General features: G+C 33.7%; 1 protein-coding gene across 12 annotated transcripts in view; it reads left to right on the top strand.

Moving 5' to 3' along the window:
* Window positions 1–19,179, top strand: part of LOC109108295 (membrane-associated guanylate kinase, WW and PDZ domain-containing protein 1-like) — a 127,405-nt gene that overhangs the window by 71,646 nt on the left and 36,580 nt on the right. For all 12 annotated transcript variants that reach the window (XM_042734344.1, XM_042734342.1, XM_042734339.1 and 9 more), the window contains 5 exons: window positions 10,444–10,563; window positions 13,194–13,400; window positions 14,966–15,182; window positions 16,231–16,313; window positions 16,944–16,979. In XM_042734344.1, coding sequence (XP_042590278.1) covers window positions 10,444–10,563; window positions 13,194–13,400; window positions 14,966–15,182; window positions 16,231–16,313; window positions 16,944–16,979 — 663 coding nt within the window. The remainder of the gene's footprint in view (window positions 1–10,443; window positions 10,564–13,193; window positions 13,401–14,965; window positions 15,183–16,230; window positions 16,314–16,943; window positions 16,980–19,179) is intronic.

Below are 19,179 nucleotides of genomic sequence, written 5' to 3'. Positions count from 1 at the left end.
AGCATCTCAAACTAACCCAGTTTTTGTTGTAAAAAATATAGTAATCATGCATTTATTTCAAGCCAAAATCCACAGGCCCTTTATAACTTTGGAAATGCGCAAACATCCGAATGCTGGTATAGTAATAGTCTTGACTATTATTAGAGTGATGATGATAATGAGTCGTTTCCAAATGCGTTAACAACAGCCTACGCTACACCTCTAACTGAATCACGGCCGTGAGGCTCAGAGTCACTTAAAGCGTTGCGTCTGATTGATTGCCTCTCCAGTTACTGCAGTATTGCTCTCCAGGAATGCAATACCTCCCGTTAAATGCCTCGATCTGCTTTATAACTGGACAATATGTTGTATGTCCGATTTCACAATGCCAGGTAACTTGTGTTGTGGCTGGGAGAGGTGAAGCTGACCTAGTGTGAAAGAAAACAAAGAAGCTACAAAACTTCTTTGTGTCTGGATCAGGAAGGGAAAGGGTGCTAGTTTCACTGTGCTGCACACCTTTGCTTGACCTTTAAGGATTTGAATATGGATGCATGCTAATTTTGAAACATATTATGTATAGGAGTCATCAGACACTGCTGAATTATACAGGCTTACTATTTTTGTCCACCATGCAACTGTGATTTTTTTTCCCCCTCATTGAGTGATTAGTATGCACATACACACATCCCGAGTGTTAAATTGGCTCAGAGACCAGGGTTTGGAATTCAAAGTCTTGTTACACTCATGTGAACCTAAAGCCGACAACCAGCTTTATGATTCAAAGCTGCCTGCTTTTTAATTTGTGTGTGTAATTATTTTAAGGTGTTCATCATCAGTCAGTTAGCATTGTGCCACTGTATCTCTGCAAATGCCATTTTCCAATGTTTTGCTAAAGCTATTTATTTTGCTCATATTTAGGGTTTTGATTTGATACGTAACCTCTAACCCGTTTGTGCTATGGACAGGAAAGATACAGTACATATATACTGTAGTTTTCTCTTTCCTTTGTTGACATTTCCTTTTGAAACAGGAAGTTGGAGCAGGATATATCGAAGGGCTGTTCACCTTTTTAAAAGTCCAGTATTCCTTAGTTTACTTCACAGTTGTGAACAATGATTTGTGAATTGTTAATGCTAATCAGTATTGTAGAAAGCATTTACTATTATGCTGTTGTGAGAGCAAGATGTATATATATATATATACACACGCGCACACACACACACACACACACACATATTACATTTATATATTCAGACTTATAACTATAAATTAATATTAACCTATTGTGAGACCAAGATGTTTATATATATATATATACACAGACACACACAAAAACAAAAAATACATTTATATATTCAGACTTATAACTATATATTCATATATATATATATACACACGCGCACACACACACACACACACACACATATTACATTTATATATTCAGACTTATAACTATATATTCAGATTTACTTCTATATATTCAGACTTAGTATTATGCTATTGTGAGGTTTATATTTTATTATATATTTATATATTCAGACTTATAACTATATATTCAAAATTAATACAATAAAACCAAAAACTTTATATATATATATACACAGACACACGTTACATTTATATATTCAGACTTATAACTATATATTCAGATTTACTCCTATATATTCACAATTTACATTTATTTATTCAGGCTTATTACTATATTTTCAGATTTACTTCTATATATTCAGACTTTTAACTAGGGTAAACATACCTATTAAGCTCACCAAAATCTTAAAAGAATATTAAAATGACAGGATTTTGCTAAATAAATAGTCTAGGTCATGTATTACGCTCATGCATATTTTATTATGAACAATTATTATTAACAATATCTATGAAATTATACTTTTTCTTATTGATGTCACACTGAAGCTGTGATTTTCATAGAAGTGCACCCTTTAAGCTCAGCTTACAATAATATGAAACCTTTAAAAATTACAGCACTGTAAAACCACAGACCAGCAATAAACTGTAAATTTATAATATTATAGATTTAAAAGTAATTATTAATAATCTAATGTATAGCACAGTAATGGAGACAGCAACATATATATGGGACTCCTACAGTATCTATGTTGCTGCCTTCATTGTGCTATACATTTAAAAGAAATGTCTTTTAATTTTATAGTTTATATTTATAATTATATGTAAATACATTTACTTGTTTCGTTAATGTATTTTTCAGCAATACAAAGAGCAATGTGTAACATTTACCAGATTTAGAAAAAAAAAAAAGAAAAAAAAAAGATTTTTAAACGGCCAAATGGTTTTCACAGACTGTTTGGTGACAACAAATCTGAAGGAATCTTTCCTAGGCATGTGAGTCAATGAAGTTTGATGCTTAGGAGATGTTCAAAGGAATCTGAAGCTTGATGAAGCAGAACTCTGCAGGGTCTTCTCCTGAGTTCAAAATCACAACTCTGAGATTGTGCTTGTGAATTGGTCTTGCCAAACAATGCTTTAGAGAACCAAAATCACCTTCATTTCTCACCTTCATGTCGTTCCAAACCTGTATGAAGTCCTGTGATGTGTCGAATGTAGGTCATATCAGAAACCTGAACTAGGGGCTTCAGGAACACAAAGCTGGGTACTGCAGTGCTCCTGGAATCTCAACCGCTTAAATAAAATTGATTTATCAGACATGGCTATTTTTAGAGCTTGTTTGTGTGCTGGATGTGCACATGGCATTGTCGTTTTTCTGATGTATTTTAGAACGTGTGATGTTAAATATGTCTGCCTTTGGTGCTTTCAGGTTCCTTGCTGGCTTAGCACTTCACAACGCAGCTATTTTTTACCCACTGCATGTATTTATGTCATACGCAAAAATGTGTAGAGAGATCAGGCTCCATTTTGTGGAAAAAAAAAGATAGACCTTGCATGGAAATGTTTTTCCTTTTTCTGCAATCTACCACATCCTGGAATGAATTCTATATTTATTTATTCCTTTTGGGGCATAGAAATCTTGAAACTTTGTGTCATTTGAAACACTTGATGAGAAATGCCTTAAAATAGGGACCGGGCTTTCATTAAGAATGAATGAGCCTCTGTTTTTGCTGCCAAATCACTGCACTCATTCTAATTCCGTTCACAGCTCTTGAGATTCTGTCCTTGTCCTTAACTACATGTTCACTTAAAGGATTAAATCACCCCCAAAATTAAAATTCTGTCATGATTTAATCACCCTTATGTCGTTCCAAATCCACATGACTTTGGTTCTTCCATGGAATACTTAAGATGTAATTTTAGAAATGCGCTTGTTCAAAAGCAAACTTTTATGATGCAAAAGCACAATTGTGAGCTATATTCGAAGACTTCTAATGTCATATGACAGACCAATCAAGATTTTCAATGACTCATGTTGGTGCGTTCAGTGAAACATTTGATACATTTTGCACAAACAAAATCTGAATGATTCATTCACAAAACAGACTGAACCTGTTCAACTCACTGACTCAGTGATCTGGTGATAGATTTTGGTCCATTGTCACACATATCATGATCATTGTTATTGTCCTTTTTGTAGCTTAAATGATTCAGTCCCAGTCCACTGTAACCGGAAATGCATGACATATCAGAACCATATGGAATATCTGCATATATTAGAGATTACTTTTAAAACCATTGATTTAATTTATTTAGACACAACAGTATAGCATTCCAATATTGACCATTTGTTTGTTTTTGGACAAATACATTTTTTTTTTTCATGTCAGCCAGAATTTTAATATAAGTACATTTCACAAAGCATTTTTGTGTGCACAAAGCATTTTTTGAAGAAACAAAAGTAGTTTGGGTTTGAAATGACGTGAGTAAATTATGAAATTTTAAGTTCTGATTGAACTACTTCTCTAAAAGCAAATGTGTCTATTATTCTGATATACATATTAAAATTAGTGAAGCTACCTCTCCTTTAAATCCTCATGCAGGAAGCAGTATTTATCCAGATTTCCTTCTGTAGAGAGGATGCTAGCTCACAGGTGAGAGGAAGAAATGCCGTTCAACATGACAGACAGATCCAGAATCAGTCATAAGCTAAGTCAACAGCTCAGCCAGATTTAAAGGGATACTCCACCCCAAAATGAAAATTTTGTCATTAATCACTTCCCCCCCATGTTGTTCCAAACCGGTAAAAGCTTCGTTCGTCTTCGGAACACAATTTAAGATATTTTGGATGAAAACCGGGAGGCCTGTGACTGTCCCATAGACTGCCATGCAAATTACACTGTCAAGGTCCACAAAAATAATAAATACATCAACAGAATAAAACAAAAACAACAACTTTATCAAACAAATCATTATTAAACAACCACAATACTTTTTGTAAGCGAAGAAAACAAAAATAACAACTTTATTCAACAATTCCTTTGTCAACAGTCTCCTCTGTGTCTATCCATATCACCGCATGCTGTGTATGCTCTTCTGTATCAGCTGCGCCACAAGGATGTGCTGTTTCTATGTGTATTTAGCTTTGATTTGAAAGAAAACAGCACATCCTTGTGGCATGGCTGATACAGAAGAGCATACCTTGACGGTGTAACTTACTTGGCAGTCTATAGGACAGTTACAGGCCTCCCGGTTTTCATCCAAAATATCTAAAGTTCTGTTCCGAAGACGAACGACGCTTTTACGGGTTTGGAACGACATGGGGGTGATTAATGACAAAATGTTCATATTGAGGTGGAGTATCCCTTTAAGCTACATGGAGTCTAAAGGGGATTACTGCCTGACAGACTGATGCAGAATCAGACTGCATGTCAACATCTCAGCCAGACTTGCCAGACCTTGACTACACCTATGCCAAGAAGAACATTTACATTTATCATACTACAATGAAAGGGATGCCTTGCATTTTATCTACACCTTTGATGCATTGTATATTTTCTCTGAAGTACCCTTAAAATGTTAGCCCAGGTTTTTGTCTGAATTTTATTTTACAAAAACATTTCACACCCTCTCTGTGACCTTTAGAATTAAACAGGCTGTTTTAAGTAACTCTACCTTTATGTAAGGCATCTAAATGTAAATGACCTTTGTTATGATTGGCTAACTTCTTTGCATATGAAAACTACTGGTGTAGTTCACACTGTCATTCATCAAGACAGGCCGTGTTGTTGATTACTGAACAGCTGTTGATGTGTAAATGTGGGAGGTAATATGTTAATGCCCTCATAGCTGTTACATTCAAAACTGTGACGATTACAGAATGACCTGTTTTTGCAACTTAGTTTCCATAAATGGTCTTTGTGTTGCACAATTTACTAGTCTATCTTTATATCAAAAGAGCAGGGATAATCCTGTTTTCTGTGAAATTACCTTTTGAAGATGGTTTACAATCCACCTCTGTGAGGAAAGCATGTGAAAAATTGAAATGTGATGGATCTTTAAAACTTCCTTTCTGGAAAGGATAATTATAGAATTTCCTTTTTCCAACTATGAGTAAAGAAAAAGGTAAATGAAAGAAATTTTAAAATATATTTGCAATATAAATATAAATATTCTTAAATTTGTAAAGTTTCAGTTACGAGAAACAGGTGGTAACTGTCACATTGGGAGAAATATGCTGGCAATTGTGGAACTGTACACCCGTTTTCGCCACGGAATAAAAACATAAAAAAGGTCAATGTGACTCTCTCAGAATTCCAAAAAGTCTAAATTGAGAGATTTCAATTGGGAGATGTAAACTCGGAGTTCTGACTTTGTTCTTGCAATTTTTCAATTTACATCTCACAATTCTAAGTGTGTATATCGCAATTTTTTTTACATGTCGCAATTTTTTATAAATAAATAAATAAATAAATAAATAAGGTAATTATTTTTTTTTCCTCACAAGTTTTTCTTTTAACTACACAATTCTGACTTTTTATCACAAATTGTAAGTTTGTCTCACAATTTGAGACAAGTTTGTGTTTTGCGATTGCAAATTATAAACATCTTGCAATTCTTAGAAAAAAAAGTCAAGAACTGCAAGTCGTAATTCAAAATTCACAGTTCTGAGTTTATAACTCTCAATCCTAAATTTGTATCTCATAATTCTGAGTTCATATCTAACTAACGTATTTACCTTTTTTGTTCTTTGGTATAAACAAGCTTCCATATAAATTCACAATTACTATTTTTTAGTTTTTATTTTTTTACTCTTGAGATGGAAAAATGACCTCCATTAAAAGCACTGTCCATATTGCGCATAATATACCAATATAGTCTGAAGTTATATTTGAGTGTGTGTATGTATGGACTTGTTGCATGTTCCCAGGCTGCACTGTGGGAACTCCTGATGCTGATTCATTGTGAAGCACCACTGTTCTTTTCCGGAGAGAGAACGTCTCCAGCTGCACATACACTTCACTGCTTGAAAAATACAGCGAGCAGCCAGTATGGTAGCAGCTACAGCCTGTGACGCATGTGTGTCAGTGAAGGGGTTATCATTTAGCAGAGGGTTGTAAACCCCCATTAGGTAATTGTTTCTCTTTTGGGCCCTGGATCATGCCATTTGTTGACAGTAACCCCTTCTGTTCACAATCGCTGACCCACAACTGATGAGAGTGTGTAGGCTGGGATCGAACAGCTGCAGATTGTGATGCTTGTTGTCACTGCTCCTCACCTTTGGTCCATTTAGCACTTGGGCGCCTAGTGAGCTTTCAGTGTTTTAGCATAAGTATATTAACAGTAGAATCAAAACTGATTATGTTGATTTTTTTGTTAAAAAAAAAGAAGTGTACTGTATTCTGTAGTGTAAGTTGCACTCTTGCTAAGCACAGTGTGTTTGTCACATGTACACCCAGGGATAATTAAGGTCATTCAGAATTGAATAGCCATGGGAAAGCTGTAAATATCAAGCAATTTTACATTGTGTTTTTTAAGTCATGGAAATGAATAGGCTATAAATTGTAGGGAAAATCATGGACTTTTCTGAAAATCATCGACAAAAGTCTTTTGCAAATGTTTCTGTTACAAATAATCACTGTTCTTAGTTTCTATTCATTCAAGAATCCTGAAAAAAAATGTATTATGATTTCCACAACAGTAGATTTAAATTTTTTCAATATTTGCAGTTTGTTAGTAAATTGATCCGAATCAAATGTCTTATGTAGTTTTCACAGATGACTGAAAAATTGTGGAAAAGTCATGGATTTGAGGTATCAAACAGAATGTCAAAAAATAAAAAATAAAAATGGGGAAAATTTGTGGGAAATTAAAGAAAATATTATTATTATTATTATTTTCACACAGTGGAAGTCAGTGATAACCAGATGTTTGGTTACCAACATTCCTCAAAATATCTTCTCTAAAAAAAAAAAAAAAAAAAAAAAAAAAAAAAATATATATATATATATATATAAAATATATGCTAAAATAAATCAGTGACTCAAAGTTCAAATATTACCTAACAATAAAAGCTATATAGCAAACGCAAGCCTATTGCATGCCTGATATAAACATTCATACAGTTGCTTGCCTTCACAATGTTCATTTTTGAGGCTGTTGTTTTACACATGATTTTCACTGTGTGGCACAGTGTGTGATATGAAATGGTTTGATCCCCTCAGAAATGATAGATGAGGCTCTCAGGGATTGTATCCTTCTAGGGTTGTCCCTAGCAACAAGAAAATATATCATCATGTGACAGTTATGCTATTTATATATTTGTGGATTTATTTGTCTACTTGCTGTAGTGACATTGGTTCACATTTGTGCATGTTGTGTAAAGTGTATACTATAAATGTACCTAAGTGCTTTGTTTTCTATTTATTGTTCATAGGAGCAGAACTAGGGTGCGTTATTGCATGATTCAGTTAGTGAGGTGAAGGTGAAAAATATACCACTGATACTGTCATTGAGTCATAACATGAAGGCGATGTGTAATGCTTCTTGAGCATCTAAAGCTATAAGTCAACCATTTGTTGGTTGTCGTCTTCAAAAAGTAAATTCACATTTCTGTGTTGCTTTCAAAACATTTCTCTTTTGTTTGAGCAGGCCGAGTTGTCAGCTTCTGGCTTGACCAATAGCATCTTCTGTTTGTCTGTGGAAGACAAGGCACTATATTGTAGTATTGGTTTTTTTTTTTTTTTTTTTTTTTTAGAAATATAGAGCAATTTGGCCAAAGTTCAGGATATATATTAAGATATTTGGAAATTTTCACAATAGACATAAAAGATCAATGCCAGCATTAACATATACACTACCATTCAAATGTTCACAGTCTGTATTTTTTTTTAAATGTTTTTGAAGTCGCTTATATTCACCAAGGCTGCATTCATTTGATCAGTAAAAAGTGTAATATTGTGAAATATTTTTACAATTTAAGCGATCTGTTTTCTATTTGAATATATTTAAAAATTTTATTTATTCCTGTTATCAAAGCTGAATTTTTTAGCATCATTACTCCAGTCGTCAGTGTCACATGATCCTCCAGAAATCATTCTAATGTGCTGATTTGCTGCTGAAGAAGCATTTTTTTATTCTTATCAATATTGAAAACAGTTGTGCTGTTTAATATTGTTGTAGAAATCATAATCAATTTTTCAAGATTCTTTGATGAATAGAAAGTTCATAAGAAGCATTTCTTTTGGAAAATTAAAAAAAAATATATATATGTATTTACTGTCACTTTTGATCAATTTTAATGCATCATTGCTGAATAAAAGTTTTTTTTTTTTTTTTTTTTTTTTTTTAAACAATCTTAATGACCACAAATTTTTGAACAGTAGTGACTGTTTTCTGTTTTTAAGAGAACAAGTATTATCTCAGAATTGCTGTGCTCCTATAAAACGCAAGCTTAACAAAAACAGGTTTCACAGATGTTTACATCAAAATGTAACAGCTAAAAAGACCTGAATCCTATTAAAAGAGACACACAAGCTCTGCACAGCATCTATTTTGGGGCTTGTGTTGTACACTAGTTGAAAGGGCCTGTAAACCAAGGAGAATATTACATTGTGAGGTTGTTGAGAAAACTGAGTTATCATCACATCGTTGATTTATCACCAGTGTCACTAAGATGGCTGCCAAAGAGCATCTCCCATCCTGGGGTGCTATTTATATCAGCTATTCATCAGCTTCATCAAGTGATGGGGAGATACAGCATGCAGTGGGACAAGCGCGGGAAACATGCGGTGACTGCCAGGCCACCGTCTTAACCTTCAGCATCACAAATAGCTGCAGAAGACCCCAGTGTCCAAGTGCAAATAAATATTGTTGTGTTGATAAGACAGGATTTATGACAGCTGAGATATTGATTATGGGTACAACGAAAGGGGCAAATGCACTTCACATCTGTACGAGTGTTGTGTGAGTGGATGATGTTATGATCGATCATGGTGTCTAATAAACATGCTCTTGGGCTTTCAGAGTCCATTTAAATAGAATGTGTGGAAATAAATAAATGTCAGGGTGATACAATTGTTTTGATATAGTGAAGAAAAATGTATGTTATTAAATTTGTGGAATTAAATTCTTTAAATTATATTTTTTTAATTTTCTTAAAAAATACAAAACTTTTTTTAAATGCCAGATAATTTGACCTTATGAAAATATAAGGTTGTAAAATGTCATGTCAAAAACTCATGATATTTGCAATTAAAAAAAAAAAAAAAAAAAAAAAAAATATATACGGCTTCCACAAAAAATAAAATAAATAATATTATATATATATATATCTATATATCATATATATATATATAATATATATATATATATATATATTATATATATAAAAGATGTGTAAACTCATATATTCAAGGGTTAGTACTTTTTATTTGCTTGATTACACTATGACATTTTTAGAGTCATTAAATTGAAATTTTTTTTGAAGTATAGAAGAAATAATATGCTTTTAAACCAAAGAATCCTACATGAATACAAAAACAGTATATTTTGAAGATCTTGGCACATGTTTCAGAGTTCCATTTATCATTTAAAACCGTTAAGTGCATGGTTGGTTGATTGACAGGTCAGTAGCCGGTCTTTTACCATTGTATTTGAACCCTATTTACACCTGTATTTAGTACTGACCATTTGTATGGGATCGCCTGAGATGGATTTTAATACGAGGTCTAAACAGGGTGTAAGGGAATGTGATAGAGGAGGCAGAGCAGCCGTATGGACTCTTTGATCCCTAAAGCTGCTTTAATCTAATATGTAGTTAGAGCAATACAGTGGGGTTTGGAGCCACACTTTGCTCTCCTACAACCAATTATCATCAAGGTGTTACAACATCTTCACTTTTAGCTGTGCAAAGCTCTCTCACGCTGATTTCACACCCAGCGTTTGGCTTCCAGGAGCCTGTAGACTGTAGCATGTGGTTGTTGTTGGCCCTGATGTAGGTGGTAATCATAGATATTGTGTATATGGTTTTAAGCATAAATTAGCAGTTTCATGATGTCAGTCTCTTATGGGATCTTTCTCCTTTTTTGCTGGTCACAGGTACGACCCGCCTCCCTCGTGACGGAGAGGTGCCAGGAGTAGATTATAATTTCTTGTCAGTGGACGAGTTTCTGAAGCTTGAACAGAGTGGGACACTGTTGGAGATCGGATCTTACGAAGGTAAACTGCAATCTATAGAGTTTAAACACATGCTTTTTGATTGGCCATTATATTTTAAAATGTTACTTTTTTAATAATTGTCAGATTTAAAAAAAAAAAAAGTAAAATTTTTTTTTTTTTTTGGTTTACTGAGGAAATGGCTATTTCCTTAAAAAAATTATAAAAATCTACCTCAGCATATGCTCTTAACTATAGGGAGCCCTTTTACATTACTATAAGGTTACAATTAACAACAGAGCCCAAACTTAAATTAAATTTTTCATTATTTAATTTTAACACTCAACTTAAAAAGAAATATGCAAACAAAATATTAAAACTGTGTAAATTGCACATAATGCAGTTTTTAAATTAACCTCTAAATTATAAAATTTCTATTTGTTGCTGAAATATATTCATTTACACAGTGGCTGTCATAACTTGTTTCACAACAGATTTATTTAAACATAATTTAAATAACCTAATTAAGACATCACTATAGTGATGTTATAATAGGTAAAGTAAAATATAATGAGTATATAGCTTAATATTTCATGAAATGCTCTTCTCTAGACTTAATTTCTCTGGCAAATAATGAGCTATGGACATTGATGACTTGCTTGCGGTAAATTAAATGCTATGTGACATTTTGTAGGGTCCTATGATTTCCGCGATGCAGAAAACGCGGACGGAATCGCGGAATCCAGTCATAAAAACGGAATTCACAGTTTAACGTGGAATGTCACGGAATTTGTCAAATTTTGACGGAATTAATCAAATCATGATATGGAATAGTATCTGTAAATATTAAGCCGCAAAAGTCGTTTTAAATATGAATCCTACATGTTCTGTGTGTCTGTTAATGAATGTAGCCGACTACACATAATCCACACACCTGATGCTCGCGATGATTTCAACGTCTGCCGTCTCACTAAATGAGGAAATAAACACCTGAACAACATCTCCAAAACTGCTCTGAGAATCACTTCATGAGCATTTGACCATTTGATTTGAGTAAAACTATAACATACACAGAACTGTAAAGGTATTCGTGGCAACCCGTCAAAATAAAAGGCCGGTTTGATTTGAAGACATTTTCCAGTAGAATGTACGTAGCCTACTACTACTACTAAAATGAAACAAACATTATTTTTTACGAAATAATCACACATCATTTCTTCCATGTTTTAATTTTAATAGTAAATCCCCTTTGTTTGCCAAAAAAAATTAAGTTTGCCTAGTTTTCAATAATTAAAAGATAACTCAAATTAATTTTTTATGCCTTCATTTGATAACCAGAAAAATTTCGAGGGAAAAAAAATTCATAAGGAAAAAAAAAAGAATGTTAAGTTGTTTTATGTATTTAAATAATTAGACATGCTAAAACACAGAATTTGGTACCAATGAAAAATATGGTTAGAAAAAATAAAATATTCCATAGAGCCCTAAACATGTAATATTTGTTGAACTTTTAATAAACTGATGTGAAAATGTATACATTTTCATGAGTTTAATTAATTAGACATGCTTTTTGATTAATAAAAATTAAATTTAACTATTAAAAAGGAGTCAAGAAAAATTAAAACTGAAAAAAACAGAATCCAGAAAAAATAAAACAGATTTCATAGGACCCTGCATTTTGTTTATAAGCTGTTTTACTGATGTCTTTCCACAGTTGAAACACCGATTGAGCAATTGCATGAGGCATGAGATGTTCATTCATGTTTATTTCACGTTAAAACAATTAGTAAAGAGGAAGGGATGATCATGCTCGCGCTCCGCACTACAGTTTGAAATGATGCACCTATATAGTGATGTCATGCCACATCAAAGAGCTTCAAAACTCCATTTAATGTTTGAATTTCCTGATAAAATGGACTTCTTTTGAAAGATGGGACTTTTTCTTATCAAAAGTAACAATATATAAAACTGGAAGTTTCCAATGAAGTTCCACTAATGCAGTGGTTAAAATGCTGTATTTGATTGGTACATGTGGTCAATCATGATTATTTATTTTTAACATTTTTAATCACATATGTTCAGATTACAAATTTACTTATTAAATAAGTGACTTGACCTAGAAATAGCGCATAACCTTAATAATTCTTATTTATATCAAATTGTAACATTTTATTTTACTTTTTTTTTATTCTTAAACTTTCTTAGAATTAAACTTTTTATTAGTTAAACTTTATTTATTTATTTGCTGTTAAATATTTTGATTTTAAAAATTGACATAAAACATTAAAAATTAGTGTTTAATCGTTGGATACCTAACAAATGACACTTTTGTCAATAGTTAAAATCTTGACATCTTTATTTTTACTCCATCCTGCTGTTGTTTCGTCAAAATGAATCTTTTTATCAATATTAAGGTTTATCACTGGGCCTGACGTGGCTGAACTCCAAATGTATTACTCTGATTTAATGATGTGAAGTGCTTTTCTTTCAGACAGACAGCTCTGTCCGTTGTATGCACTCATTACCGCCTGATTGTCCAGCCAACACTGATACCATTATCTCCTTTGCACAAACTTCATGAAGACAAGCAGTCATTTTCATAATAGAGCATTTTCAAAACCCCACATCATCATGTCTTGCATTTCCTTTAACCCTCCTGTTCTGAATGCTGGTAATATCCTCTTGTTGCCTAGGTAACTATTATGGAACACCCAAGCCGCCCAGCCAGCCCCCTAGTGGGAAAGTGATTACTGGCGATGCTCTGCAAGACAGCCTTCCTGGTTCCCAGCAGTCGACCCCACGCCGAACCAAGTCCTACAATGAGATGCAAAATGCTGGAATAGTGCCTACAGAGACTGAGGATGATGACGAGGTTCCTGAAATGAACAGTAGCTTAACAGGTCAGCAGCGAGCCGATTTGTTTGCCTTTCCATCTGGCACATGGGAGAAGGCATGAGTGATGCCTCTTTGTTGCTTTCCTTTTCCTTCGCCATTACTATTCAGGTAGCAAGGGGGAAAGAGCGCCATCTGGCTGTGGTAGAGGGTTTTGTTTGTGTTCGAAAACCCCAAGATGGACTCTCCTTGTCTGTATTTATTGATCTGACAGTTATGCTCTACCAACTTTCACACTCTGTATCAGAGTATTGGATGGGGTGCATTTTGTGGTGTTCTTAGAGGACGTCTGTCTATGAAATAGATTGCTGTGTGATATAGCTGCTGGTCGATGAGAGGTATTGACATCTTCTGTAATCTGATCAAAAGTGGACAGCACTAATTACAGGAGTCAACAGTTTCGTGATGCGATTCTATTACTCAAATCATATTCACAATGTGCACATTGTGTACTGGACAAAAATGAAGTACCGCCCATTGACCTGTCATTCAATCGATATGCTAAAAGAAGGGTTTGAAACTTCACCAAAGACATTTACCCCATCTGAGTAGGTACACATCTAAGGTTTTAATTAATAAAGCTGCTCAACTACAATAACACTGAGCATTCTAAATGTAATGTTTGCTGTGTGATAAGAAAGTAGGAGTATATTTGGAAGCAGTGCTTTTTTGTGCTTTACGTAGTAACACACTGTCAGTGTACACTATTGTTCAAATTTTTTAAAAGAAGTGTTTCATGCTGATTTGCTGCTCAAGAAACATATTCATATTATAATCAGTGTTGAAAACAGTTGCTGCTTAATATTTTTGTGGATGTGAAGCATTTTTATCCAGGATTTTTGAAAGTACATAAGCACAGCATTTATTTTAAATAGATGTCTTTACTGTCACTTTTGATCAGTTGAATGCACCCTTGCTGAATAAAAGTATGAATTTATATCTTACTTACCTCAAATATTTGAACAGTATAGACGCTTTTTAGACATGTCACTATTACTAGGTAATAACAGTTTAATCTGACAACTTGTTTGAATCGCCTAAAACGGCTGTAAATACCAGTAAATGCCTGCTCCTTATTACACAAGCTCATGTCTGTAAGCATTTACTTCGAGAGTATATTTGACTGTATGATAATTTTTCTTATATTGCATGTTATTTTCAATATCCAAGTTAATTCTAGGGCCCTTGATTTAGAAAAGGCAATAAGCTGTCGTATTCATACAGGTTCATGCCTTTCATTTGGCAGAGTGGTTTGATTTAAAGCCGCTAATTCAGTCAGGCGTGCCATGCAATGTAGTTGAGAGTCGATTTGTTTAGATTCCTCACCTCTTCAAGAAGGTTAAGTGTTCACAGTTTACACTCTTATTGATTTGAGGGGATGTTGGTGATTTCAGTTTTTGGTGTGGGTGGGAAAGTGTCAGACAGCCAGGTGTCGGTATGCGTATTTGTGTTCAGTAGAGTGTGAATGGTGTTTGATCACTGCAGAGTTTACAGGAAGTGGGCATGCAGTTCTGAACCAGAGCCTTGTTGAACTGAGAGGGTCTGTATTTGTGTTCTGATCTTATGTGTGCAGGAGACTCGAGTGAACCGGACGACCACCCCTCTGTGCGGCCCTTCGCCCGCGACTACGTTCAACCCTACGGGCTCAACAACACCTCGGCGTCAACCACGGAGAGCTCTCAGAACACACTCACACACCCCGGCTATCCCACGGAAGAGGACCCTCTGGGGCCTCTGCCCGAAAACTGGGAGATGGCCTACACTGAGAGCGGAGAGGTCTACTTTATAGAGTAAGAACCAACTGCAGTCTTAATATTTTTTTTAGATGTAAAAAAAATAAATAAATTTGGGCTCGGAATAATGAATAATGCAAAATATCAAATTATCAAAACAAGTAGCAATTTTATTTTTATATATTTTTAACTTTCCTACTAAAAATATAATTATATTTCATAGGTAAATATACGTGTAAAGTCAATTTTAAATAAATGAAGAACAAAAATTAATAAGGCAAAATTGAACTAATATGTATTTTTGAATTAAACTAATTCAATTTATTGTATTAAAGTAATAGCAAATATGGTCAGATGTATGGAAATTGAAAATAGGGTAACAGGTAGTAAAACAAATCAATAGAGAAGTTGATAATCAATTATAGGTCAACAGATCAATAAAAAAAATCAAAAGAGAAGTTAATGCATAAATTAGTCACTTCATTCTCACAAATAAGAATAACTGTATTTTCATTTTTATCATAATTTCTGTGTTAATAATTGGTTATAATTATGTAAATTGTTATTATTTATCAAATATTTGTTATTGTTATTTAAGTTGTAAATTCATTTTTTATTTTTCATGTTTAATATCAGTAATATTTAATAATATTTAAACTTTAATATATTTGTTAACTTGTTTATGATTGCTTGTTGATGTTAAACAAGAAGTGTTAGGGAAAAGTTCTAAGATCATTTGTTTGAAGATGCAACTTGGTTTGATCTTTCGAATTTAACGCATTGAAATGCATGCATCTTAAACTGTGCATTTTACACGATTGTCTAAAATTCCTTTAATACTTCTGGGAAGCGCTATCGCTATTTTTAGATATTTTTATGCATAGACAGACTGCACTATAAATACCTGAGGTTACAGTAGTTTTGTGTTTCTTATTTTAAGTTTATATATTGCTACTGGCAGTTTTTCAGATATCAAGACAGGAAGTGTCAAACTTCAGTATACATTTTCCTGCCTGCTGGGATGCAGAAAAAAGCCACAGGATGTTATTCTGCAGGCATCTTTTAGAACAATGCCTCACTGTCTGTGTTCTGTATCTATTCATAGCCACAACACAAAGACAACATCCTGGATAGATCCCCGATGCATGGACAAACCTCAGAAACCCTTGGAGGAATGTGAAGATGATGGTATGGATATGTGGTTGAGTTTTTGTCCGGTTTGCTTCTGCAAATATCAGTTTCATGGTGACATGCATTCATAACGCTTATTTGCGAGTGTTTTTTTGGTGTTGTGCATACATAAGCTTTTAGTGTTGCAAATCTAAAATTTGAAATAATGTCTGTGTCACCATAGCAAATACAGCTTCAGACCTGTAGATAACCATTCATGCTCAAGCCCTCACATCATCCATTGTAATCTCATTATAGCCTGTAGATGGCGCTCTTGAGCTGTCATAGCTATAACAGCCAATCTCATACCCTGTGACAAAATAACTAAGGCAGCCTCTATAATGCTATAAGGAGGTTCTGGATTATATTGAATTTCCTCACACAAATACAAATAGCTCCTTTGAACCTCCAGTTTTCCTGTGCAGTGGAACCTGGAGTGATTTCCAGAGCAGTTTTATGATTCATTATTTTACATTTTATAATTTGCATAAAAAACCTTTACCATTGTGTATATAATATGGTGGCATAATTATAAAGCTTTGAGTTGTCATTTTGCTTTTTTATCAACTAACCCTCTCTGACTCCCTTCCTCTCTTTTTCTTGCCCCACTTTGTGCACACCTGCTCCCCTTTTACTTCCTCTGGAGAGAAGGGGTACATACAGAGGAACTGGACAATGAGCTTGGTAAGTCACTATTCCACAGGGAAACAAACCCGTAGAGACACAACTTGCATGTTTTTTTTGGGGGGTGTAGATCGATGCGTCTGTCTCTCAAATGCTTAACGTGATTATGAAAGCCCACCTCACAATTGATCCCAGATCAGTGCAAAGGGTAACATCTGCCCACAGTGCACATGCACTGCTGTGTTTCAGTCAAGTTGTTTGGTTTTCATTTTGGTATGACCATAAAACACATTTCATTACATTCAAACAAGGTTCATTTGTGATGTCATTGGCACTCCATGGTATAAAATATTCACTGTTACTATTTCTACCGCTGAAGCGTTTGCAGTTTAACTCAGGATTCTCGCAGCTGGGAGTGGTTCCGTTTTCATTATGCATGCAAATAGCTCTAGAGATCCGAAGCTATTATGACGAGCTAACGGTGACAGTCAAATCATTAAATAATTTGTTGCTTTAATCAGTTTTACCATCGTCAAAGCACTCTATATCAACACGCAGAGCTCTCTCTGCTGTTCAGTGTGCCTTTGTAATTGAAGGGCTGATTCACCATTAGTAACGGATTAGGTGATGCAGGCAGTGGCCTTGAGAAGCCCTGTGTTTGTGTCCGGGGCTGATTGGAAGAGCACAGTCAATAGCTATTGATTTGAGAAATCGGAGCCATTAAATAGATGCCATGACTGTGGGATGTGGGCAGTAGATACGAGACTATCTGGTCGCAGGCTAGAGACTTGATCCTGTAGAGAGGGAAGATGGGATGCAAACAGATTAATGACCAATTTGTCAGTAGAGTCGCAGTAATGTTGTAGGGGAAGGACAGGACGTACTGGCAAGCTAGCAGTTGCTTTTGGTAGGCGGTTACGCTCTTCTTTACCAGTCAAAATATATATATATATATATATATATAGATATATATATATATATATATATATATATATATATATATATATATATATATATATATATATATATATATATATATATATATATATATATATGTATCAATATATATCAATGAATAATGTATAAATTATATTATATTGTTGGGTGAAATTTCATGATGCAAATTCTTTACATGAATAATCTTTAAAAAGAAACTACAAAAAAGGATAACATTAAGGTTCTATTTGTTGACATTAGTTAATGTGAACGGGTAACAATGAAAAATTAATTTCAACACTAATACATTATTAAATTTAAATCAAATTAAAAGTTATCTGTTAATAATATTTAATGGAGCTGAGCTAGCGAACCAGCAATTAACTGTTTTATTTTTACATTAATGAAGATTAATAAACAAATGTATTGCCCATTTTAGTTACGCTGTAAAAAAAATAAAAATCTTAAAAACCTGTCAAACCAAAAAACACAAAATTACAGTAAAATATATTTATTAAAATAAAGTGCAAAAGCAATAATTTTACAGAAATTTTCATTAAATTTTTTTGATAAAAACACTGTTATTTTACAACTTTCCTTGAATTTTCTTGAATTTCGTTAAATTAAGATATTTTGCTTTAATTATACATTTTTTGATTGGCAGTCGTAGCTGCCAGTCATTTTATCGTTTATTATTATTTAATTTTTTATTTTTACGGTTTAAAGCTGTTTTTTCAAAGATTTTTCCCTCTTTGAATTAACATATTTTACTTTAATTTTATGGTTTTTGTTTGGCAGCCGCTGCTGCCAGTGATTTGACAGTTTTTTTAACAAGATTTTTTTTACAGTGTAATGTTAGTTAAAGCATCAATTAGCATTAAGTAATGGGATCTTATTGTAATGTGTTGGCAAATAATCTAGTTGCAAAAATAATAATTGTTTAAACAGGTTTCCCCAAAAATCCCCCCTTGCTGTTATTGGTCAAACAAACACATAATCCTACCCCGAAACTCCTGCCATTGGTTGATCCTGTGTTGCTATGTGATCGGTTGCTGACAGAACAATAGGTACTTCCTAATTCACATACTTTTGTAAGTATGCACTGTACCAAGCCATTTTGTAGAATGTGATTGTGATATTGAGTTACTGATGATTTCAAAAAGAAAAAGTGCACTTCATATTTCCAGATAATTCCGACTCCAATGCTTGATGATAAATACATAGTGCATAATGTATACTGTATCATCTGGAATGCCACTAATGTTTTACAGAATTACAGTGTTTACACTTTTGGGTAAATTAACCTACATGGCTTAGTTATAGT

Source organism: Cyprinus carpio, chromosome B11 (assembly GCF_018340385.1).
Source record: "Cyprinus carpio isolate SPL01 chromosome B11, ASM1834038v1, whole genome shotgun sequence".
In the NCBI taxonomy this organism is placed as follows: Eukaryota; Metazoa; Chordata; class Actinopteri; order Cypriniformes; family Cyprinidae; genus Cyprinus; species Cyprinus carpio.
This window is presented reverse-complemented; position numbering and strand designations above follow the sequence as displayed.